General features: G+C 51.3%; 2 protein-coding genes across 2 annotated transcripts; both read right to left on the bottom strand.

Moving 5' to 3' along the window:
- Positions 1 to 122: 122 nt before the first annotated feature.
- Positions 123 to 1,608, bottom strand: asqN (O-methyltransferase asqN; the record flags this gene model as incomplete). Its single annotated transcript, XM_032023905.1, has 3 exons — positions 123 to 457; positions 526 to 1,216; positions 1,300 to 1,608. 3 exons carry the CDS (start codon positions 1,606 to 1,608, stop codon positions 123 to 125), a joined length of 1,335 nt encoding a protein of 444 aa, XP_031879310.1.
- Positions 1,609 to 7,739: 6,131 nt separating this feature from the next.
- CGGC5_v001777 (uncharacterized protein) lies at positions 7,740 to 8,819 on the bottom strand (the record flags this gene model as incomplete). Its single annotated transcript, XM_032023903.1, has 1 exon — positions 7,740 to 8,819. The coding sequence occupies one exon, from the start codon at positions 8,817 to 8,819 to the stop codon at positions 7,740 to 7,742; it is 1,080 nt and encodes a 359-aa protein (XP_031879308.1).
- Between the last annotated feature and the right edge of the window lie 645 nt (positions 8,820 to 9,464).

Below are 9,464 nucleotides of genomic sequence, written 5' to 3'. Positions count from 1 at the left end.
CTCCGATGCCTCCGAGTCCGAAGACCACACAGTCACCGATGTGGGAGAGATATACTGTAAAGCACACGATGGACCTCGAAACTTTGATGACAAGCTACGTACTCTAATGCCTCTACCAAACATCAAGCTGTGGGTGCAGATGAGATTCTAACCTCTATCATAGTGGTGGCGGATTCCTGTGACCGCTTCACGTCTTTGATGTAAAGTCTCGGATCCGCCTTCACAAATATCTGACGGAACTCCGAGAGCGTGCGCTCTTTACCATTGAAAAGTGACATCATGTCAACGTCGTAAAGAACAGATGCGAGAGACGGCGAGTGGTCTTGGACTATTTGATCGCAGATGAGGATGCGGCTGCACTTTGCGTCCATAGCTGGAACAATCTGTCGCACAATTTCCACACAGGCGTCATCAGGCCAATCGTGAAGGATATGGCGAAGATGGTAGACCGCAGCGCCTGTGTTTATGAAGACTGGTCAGACCATGATGCGAGCATGTGACTAATGATGCGCATTGGGAACATACCTTTGATCGGTTGAGTGTTGAAGAAGTCGTGCTGTTGCAGAGTTAAATCCAAGTCGCCTCGCGAATCTCTCGTATCAGAAGACACGGCGTGTTTGTCCTGAACCACACAGCGGAGACCCGAATCAGGGAAGGCCTCCAAAATCTTTCGGCTAACCTGACCAAGGCCACCGCCAACGTCAACAATGAGGCCTCCGTCGGCAATCAAGCTTTCCCAAGGATATAATCTCGGGATTTCGCCCAAGCTGTTGATGGTGACAGCTTTCATAGCCTGATTGAAGTTGTCACCACGTTCGAGGTCGATGTTGGCAATGTAATCCCAATATGTGCCCTCGTAGCCGAAAGCCAAGTTGAATCCGCAGGAGTCGCCAGGCTTGGGATTGCGGAATCCGCTCTGTCGTAGGGCGTCCGGCTCTCGACTGGCAGATCGAAATCCCTCGCCCAGGCGATGAAGAAGGAGGTGATGCATTGCCGGGCCCTGCATTGCCCAGGAGATGGACGTGTGGCTGTAGTATCCCGGCTCGGGTTCGTCGAAGACGAAGTTGGTCATAACGACACGCATTATCCGAGCCAGTAGGCTCTCCTCCACAGAGAGGGACTCGGCCAACTCCTTTCTCGAGATTCGGCCATGTTGCGGGATGCTGTCTCCTACCTTAAGGTCTAAGACGACTTTCAGGCATGCGCAGAAATGAAACTAGAATTTCTGTTAGACACGAAAATACCAACATGCGGCTGATATTGTGGTGAGAGCGACTGAGAAAAGGATGTGGTTCTTACCTGCAGAGAGCTGAGAAACAAACTTGTTCCGGGATCCAATGTCGTTGCCAGGATCTGGCGTGCAAGCTCGGCGATTCGTGCTTTCTCTTGCACCGCCTTGTTGCTCTTGAGAGCCACTCTTGAAGATATGCTGGGTGACAGAGAAGGCTCGGGAAGCCCTTCCTTCTCCAAGGCTTTGCTATATGCCGACATGCATTGCACGAGTTCTGTTCCTAGCTTCTCATACTGGCTGGGGGCGAAACCATCACTTCTAGATAGTGTAAATGGCTTCGGAACGATGGGATTGATGATTGCGCTTTGAGCCAACATTGTGTGCAGAATATCTAGAATAGACTGTTCTAAGTGAAATATGTCTAGTCAAGCTTGATATTGAGGTGTTGACGTGACGCGCAAATGGTCACATGGGGAGCAAACGCAATCTTTAACTTAGAGATCCAAGATCGTTTCTTTATATATCTACGAATGGTGTCTATTTCTCGTACGCCATTAACAGGAGACATCGGAGCCACACGATAGTTTGATTTCGGAGGCCAGGAACAGTTCAGCTTCGGAGCACTTCAACGATTGAGCTTCAGAGAGCCTCCACAGTTCTCCGTCGTTGAGCTTCGGAGGCAGACACTAGCCATGGTGTTTCTCGATAAAGTCAAGAACCAACAAGACTTGAGCAAGGTATTCCATTCTCTGTGTCTTGTCGGCGGTAGATGATTCTCCTGAGGAATGATAACTAAACTTGCGCGAATCAAGCTGCTTCGAAACGGCACTAACGCGGGAGCTATACTCAATTGTGCTGTAATAATTATCAGAGTATTGGGAAGTTCCTACTCCAACCTCCCGTCAGTGCGAAAATGTTTCATCGCTTCCTGAGTTTAATTTTCATTGAGCTCTAGTCTTGCTCGGGATTGCGTCAGACGCTACGAGCAGACTGTTCTTTACCATATTGGGTAAACTTTTGCCGACCTCTAAATAAGCTTCCAAGCGCCGAACCATCCTCCGAACTCTGAGAGAGTGGATTCCATCCATAATACAGGCCTTGTAGGGCGGCGGACAAAGGTAAGTTACAGGGTGTATCCCAGGCTACCATGCCAACTGCCCCTCACCGAATGCAGCTCGGAGCTCACGCCGGCACCTTTTAGCGACTCCGAGGTCTATCGGAAACTCAATTTGGCTACCGGGACACTCTCTGGACCGCACCAGGGCTCGCGCATTAGCTGACGGAGCTAGAACAAGGTATTAAACAGTTCATCCGTGGTGCCTTGACTCTGCGGAAGGAAGCGTTGACAGTCAGCCCGCCGGGTCAATTATTATTCGGGCCCTAGAGCCCTGCGGAACTGTACCTTAACGTAGCAGTACCTCGGGGATTGAACTTGTCCGCCAATTCTTGCATTGACAGGTTCCCACCTAGGTAGCAAAACATGCACAATACGAGGTCATATTACCACCCACTTGGCCCGGCCCAGCTGTGCGGGATCTGGTTTCGAGTCAGGGACACCACCGAATCTGCGGCAGGCAGGCGAAGCATGCCGGACAAGTGAGTCGGAAGCTTCACGCCCTTGCCGAGGGACTCTTCGAGACAGCCGATAGGCTCGCACTTGCGCAGACCGAGGCAGGTCAAAGAAATGAACAGCTTTTCCGTCAGGTTATGACTCAAAGAAGCAAGCTCATTGGACTGAGTGGGATGTTGGGCGTACGTGGCCGCCGAGGGAGCTCGCCGAGCGCGAGGTACAATAAGCGGAGATACATAATAGCGAGGTGGCGGTAGGATCCAAGTTGGTAAACAGCGCCGAGTAGCTGCTTCAAATGGCATAAAACTGCAACTCATCAAACCAGATAACTGTTTCTTGCGGAAGCCTAAATCCCAACATGAAAGTGCTAGGCATTTGGGAAACCCGAGGCCGGAATAGAAGAGTCTCAAGTAGTTACACAAGACCTGTGAAACTAATTCTCTCAGGTAGATGGCTAGAGCACGGGTGAGGCTGCAATGGTAAGGAGCGGCTGTGGATGCAGATCTCTGAATGCATTGTGTGCTTTGGCCATGCCGTGGCTAGCTAGGAGCTCTATCCTTGATGACTGATCGCACTGAAAAAGAGTCCGAGGAGCAAAGGAGAGAATGACTGGTCTGAGGGCTCGCCTTATGGAAAGCTGTGTGGCGTCGGACGGCAGAAAACCCAATCCGACAAACTGCCCGCGTGGCACGACTAGTGGCGGGCGTCCTTGACTGCCGTCACAAGAGAGACGGCACTGGCAGATGTCGTGGTGAATTACTCCGAACTGATAAGCTAATGCAGGGGACAGCAGTTAAACTTCGTCCAACGGTCCCGGCCAAAAGTCTGCCAAGTCCGCCAAGCGTCAGCAAACCTGACGAGCGGACTTTCTTGCCGACCGAAGAAGGCGCACACAAGAGAGTTGATTGGTATGATATATCGTCTAGGGTAAGTAGGCGTTCAGGTCTCAATCAGCATCCCTGGACTGCGACAGGTTCATGCTACCCATAATATAAAGCCTCGCTCAACAGACGAGCTGTGACAGAGCGAGTCATTGATCTCAGCAAGGGAAGACTTGCGTTCAATAGAGACATACCATGAATTTGGAAAGAAGCACCTGGTAAGGACATCAGATGGTGTCATCAAGCCCCCCTCAGGGCCAGCGAAACTGTATCTGGATTCGTTGGTAAACCTTTTGCATAAGCTTCTTCCCTTGTCTGGACAGGAGACTTGGGAAGTGCGACCCATTCGCAACTACACTCGTTGGCGGGGGATCTGGCATGTATAATAACTCCAGCATTCAACCGCCCGAATATCGACTCACGAACAACATCTCCACCGCTTCCTCATCCCCGGGACCCTCAACCAGTCCCACTCTTACCTCATTATTCAGGATACTGCATGTTTCTTCCGGATCATAGACCAGTTTTCCATGTCAAACGTTCCCATGGCTTCTAGATCTCCTACATTTTTCACCGTCGACAACACGAGCAACTCGTACATCAGGAAGTCCGCCTCACAGAGCGCTCGGCGAAGTGCGTGCGACCGATGCCGCGCTTACAAACTCCGTTGCGTAAGGCCGTCGGACGAGATTACATCGCCCGAGCGCAATGAAGCATCATTGACGCCATGTGCGCGATGTGTCAAAGCAGGCGTCGAGTGCGTTCGTGTGGCGCACGCACGTAGGTCGCCAACTATCCGCCCAAGTGGCTATGAACGTCGGCTGGCTCGACCTCCTCCCTTGTCACTACCCGCCTTCAACCAACCTGCAACTAATCGCCGTGCTTCTGTCTCCGGAGTGGGAGCCAAATCATATCCTGACAAGTCGGCCTCACTCAGCGTCTACCCATCACCTTTGTCGGCACACCCTTCCAGGGAGGATTGCAACACAGGACAGATGCCAAGCACTGTTTCTCCAATGGAATACCAGCACAACAATATCTTCGCGCCAGCATCATCATCAGATGTGCCGGTCATGTCTGCGAAGTTTCCGCCACTCCTACCAATGGAAAGGGATGAGAGGCCCGGGCCTGATGTATCTTACGGCCTTGGTGAATTTGACCTTGACATGATGACATCTGGCTCGCCGTTAGATGGTATGCTCGACGACAATCTACCGTCGGCAAATCGAAATAGTGAGCCTGGGGAATCCACTGCCAGTAAGGTTCGGGATTCTGATCAAAAAGCGGATCAAGACAAAAGGACTATCGGCGCCACAACATGTTCCAAAACCAAAGGGCCACCCAGAACAAAGCACGAATGTCTGTACCGACTTTCCAGTCTCAATTTAAAACTTCTGGACTGCCTGAGCGCTGCGGAGGATCATCCTATCACTCTTGAAGACATTTTGGCCTATAAGTCCCCTTGCGATACATCAGAGACAAAACCATGCAAAAATATCATAGGATTCCTCCTGGAGAGCTCCCAGGAGTTTTTGGATGCAGTTGAGGGACTGAAGGACTTGATGGAACGTCAAGAAAAGGAGTCATCATACGACTCTCATCATAATTCAGAGAATTTCCTGGTGGAATCGCTTGATACTTCTGTCTTCTTCAACACTGAGACAAGGAAAAGATCCCACAATGATGATGGAGATACTATCTACAGTCAATTTTCGGGAACCACGTTACACCCGTCTGGTGGCGAAACTACGCCTGGCAGCACAACATCTTCACACCCCAAACGATCTAGTAGCCACTGCAGTGGCCCGACGACATTGACCATCATGACATGCTGCATCTGGCTGTTCCACGGCTACGAGGCAGTCTTCGCCGCCATCCACGACGCCTTACTATCACAGAACCAGCAGCGTAAAAACAGACGCACATCCCTGTCAGCGCACGAAGGACCCATCGGCGACCCACAAGACGGGCAGCAAATGTCACCGCAATCAAAAAGCTGGAAGACAGACCTAGCACCTTCTCTGCTACCCAATGTCCGCATAGGAGGGTTCCAGCTGGATGGACACCCTCACCTGCAGATCGAAATGCTCATCTACATCAGTTGTCGGATCTTGAACCAAATGGAAAGTGTGTTAGGCCTCGACCCGAAACCGGCGGATATAGACACAACGGAATCGTTGCCGATTCCAATCGTTGATCGCGAAAAGAGTTTCCTAGATCCAAGATGCACGCCGACGTTGCTGCGTTCACTTCTGTGCGCCGCGGACGGTGATGAGGACGGCCGCAGTACGTCGGCTCCAACTACTTTGATTGGGGGTATAGTGAAGAAAATCAGACGAATGCTAGATATCATGTAATGAGACAGAATAAAAGTTCACATCTATCGTACTAAATGTTGCTTCTGAAGAGTCTTTCTTGAACTGGACTTGGATGCATTGAGCTAATTCACTACCATGCATTTCCAAAGCCATTGACAACTGCGGAATCAGCGAAGCTGCAAGTGTGGCCCGAGCGTCATGATGTTTCGGAGAAAATGCGCGGGCTGTCATTGGCTGGAAACAATTATCGTTGTTTGTTATGTCCGCAGCCCGACACAAATGAGGCATCCATTACGAGAGACATCCGTGGATAGCAAGTGTTTGGGACAGAAAGACAACATAAAATTCCAGAAGCTCGCTTATGTACAAAATATGCATCACAGATATTCGTGGCCACCCTCTATTTGCTGCTGCACTCCTCCCTGAAGACGCATTGGAATCCGTCGGCGGCGCAGCAGAAGTTTGGAGGCTTGCACTGTCCCTCTTTGCCTTGCGCATCCTTGCAGGCCACTGAGAAAAGTCAGCATCCATGTTGAACGTGTCTTTGTGGTGAATGTTGGACGCAGAACTTACTTGAGACCGACAAGATGGAGGCGAGGACAACGAGGACGGAAGTCTTGAACTGCATGATGATTGGAAAAAGGGTCGCCGGGACGAAGAAATAGAAGTAAAGCGTCTAGCGCGGTTGATGGGTTGTTTATGTGGATGATTGGAGGGTTGGATTGATGATCTTCTCGAACAAAATCGAAGAAAGCTGTCCACTTTTATACTCATTCCAACTCATCGAGGGACGCCGTTGATCATATTTCAGCGACTATGAGGTTGTAGTAAGCTGCAAGCGACTGCTTAAGGGCAAGGGCGTGATGCAAACCTTAAGCTCCATTCCGATTTCATGGAACGAACGCCTCGTACTGCCACGTCGGCCCCAAAGTCCGTGAGCGAAACCGAGCTGCTTCGTATGGCTTGTAAAGCTATATTCTCCGAATAATGAGGTGGTTTCATACCGAAGGCAAGCTAAGGCCGCCAACATTCACTGGTTTCCATGATATTGTTATGGGTTGGTTCATCTCTAACCGACAACGGCATGGGTGCGACGTCGTGTTCCCCCAGAACCAAGCGACCGGGCTCGGCTGAGAGTAAGGCGAAAGCTGAAAAAGCCACGGCGTCAGAACAACCGAATCAATGACCTTCAAGAGGAGTAGAAAGAACTGGATTCAAGTCCCGTCATAACGATGCACACGCCAGATGGCACAGAATGAGTTTTGTTGTCTTACTCCAATCCAACTACTGCGAAAGCTCTCGCCATAGTTTCTCGTTAATACTCGGTACAGGTACCTGGACTCGCTTAGGTATCCGGAGCTATCCAGTGCCTAAGAGTTCAGAAGTCGTTCGCAGGTAAACAGTTATTCAATCATGCTATTTGACACCAGGGCATCCTGTGAGCTGTGCGCAACCTGACACACGTCACATCTATTTCCGCTAAACGGGGAGGCCGGATCCCCTGTTGATAGTGAGGCCCTACGCTGTAATAGCTCCCCGCACGGAGAACCAAGATCAACTCTATGCCGTGTCACCCGGGTGTTAACAGGAGTCTTTCACTCGACGTCTTCGGAAATTATCATTCCCATATTCCCCGATAAACCGGAAGCCCCTCACATCAATTTTCCATCATGATATTTTGCAAGAAGGTGCAATACTTGGTTCAAAGGCGCGCGTACTTATGACTCGATCCCTTTTAATTATCCCCGAGGCATCTCCTGCGACTTCATACTCGCCAACTCCACCATCACAACAAGCCTGCATACCACAGATGACGCAAAGAACCTCATGATAACCCTGATAGCGTCGCCCGGTGACAGGAACAAGATGGAAGAGAACCATCCGGTGCCCAAAATGATGTGAAACGCAGCAAGAAACGAGCCAACGCCGAACAGCACAGCCACCCACGGCTCAAATTGCGGTACCTCGGCGACTTTCAGCGACGGGTGACGAAGTCCCGGGGTGAGCTCTCTCAACATAAATTTCGAGACTGACGTCCCGCTGTTCTGCCGTGAAAATGTCCCGGACGGGGAAGCCCACTCGGCCCGTGGCGGGAGCGGGGTCCACTGCGTATCGTCGGGGCCCTCCGGACCCGCGTCAACATGATCAGGAGGGGTTGGGCCCGTGCGGTTGCGGATGTGCTTCGCGATGGCAGAGAATTGGAACGGTATTGCGACGAGGAGAAAGATGAAGGTGACGGAGTGGACCCAGATGAGGGGGAAGAACCAGATGTTGCATTGAAAGCTCATTACGGTGTAATCGCCAACGCGCACCGCTAGGTTGATGACATTGAACACCGCAGCCCCGATGGAGAGGTACTCCAAAATACTGACGACGATGCCCCATCTTGAGCTGCGGATTCTGGGTATGAAGCGCTCGCCCTGTACCATGGACAAGATATCGGCTGGGGTTTCGATGTGGAAAAGGCGATCGAGGCAGAAGGCCGTGCTGCCCAAGGCGATGAGAATGGCAAGGAGGGGACGACGCGCGGAGAGCAGGGTGAGTTGGGTCATGGAGGGACCCATCATTGATAGCATCGAAGGAAGGATGCCGAGGAAAATGGCAGCGGAGGCGATCTTGGCCTTTGTGGATTCGGAGGTTTCGGTGAGGATGCAGTCGAGATGGAGGTCGCAGGTTCGAGTATTCAGGTTGCGGTAGTCCGCGAGGTAGGCATTGAGGGTTTCATTGCAAACGCCAGTCGATATGTTTTGGAGTCTGGGGCCGAAGGTGCTGAACCAGTCCTGGAAGCGAACAGGGTTCCCGATTGCGAGTTGAGACATTGCTGTGTTCGTCTAAGGCAACGGCCTAAGAACTTAACGAACGAGTGATAGAAAACGACTGGAAGCCAATCAAGCATAGTATGCGATGGTTACACATTCTTATACAGGCGACAGTGCATCTTGGCGAAGAAGTCAATTGAGGTGGTGAGGCCTGAGTTCAGCTTCAGCTGACATCAGAAGTTCCTCGAGTAATCAAACCTGCCGTGGATGTCAGCCTCAGCGTAAGTAGTCATCAGGGGCGATTCCAAGCGATGAGTCTTGACTGCAACTCTGGAGTGTGGTGTCATTCCTCAACGTCGACTGGATTGGGCGTTGCAACGACCTTGGGTGGTCGTGCCGAAATTCTGATTGGGCCCTTCGTAGCTGCAACTCCAATTGTAGAGAGTCGGCCCATCGGCGTCTTACGTGCATGAGCTCGTAGACCGGGTACGGTAGCCACGAGCGATGACAAAGGCTCACCATAAATAGACTTGCTGCAGAGTCAGCTTGCGCTCAAGGGTCACTTGCTTTCAGGACTTGGCATTACCTGGAAATCGAGCCGGGGAGGCTTGGCCGTGTGGTTGAGAAGCAAGACGTGCCGCGTGCTGCGTGGACATAGGTCTGTGTCAAAGACGTTTATTCATCAATCTGTATCTACCAATTTGA

The sequence above is a fragment of the Colletotrichum fructicola genome, assembly GCF_000319635.2.
Source record: "Colletotrichum fructicola Nara gc5 chromosome Unknown KSG_Nara_v1_contig01, whole genome shotgun sequence".
Lineage (NCBI taxonomy): Eukaryota > Fungi > Ascomycota > Sordariomycetes > Glomerellales > Glomerellaceae > Colletotrichum > Colletotrichum fructicola.
Note: the sequence above shows the minus strand (reverse complement) of the source record. Positions and strands in the feature narration are given on the sequence as shown.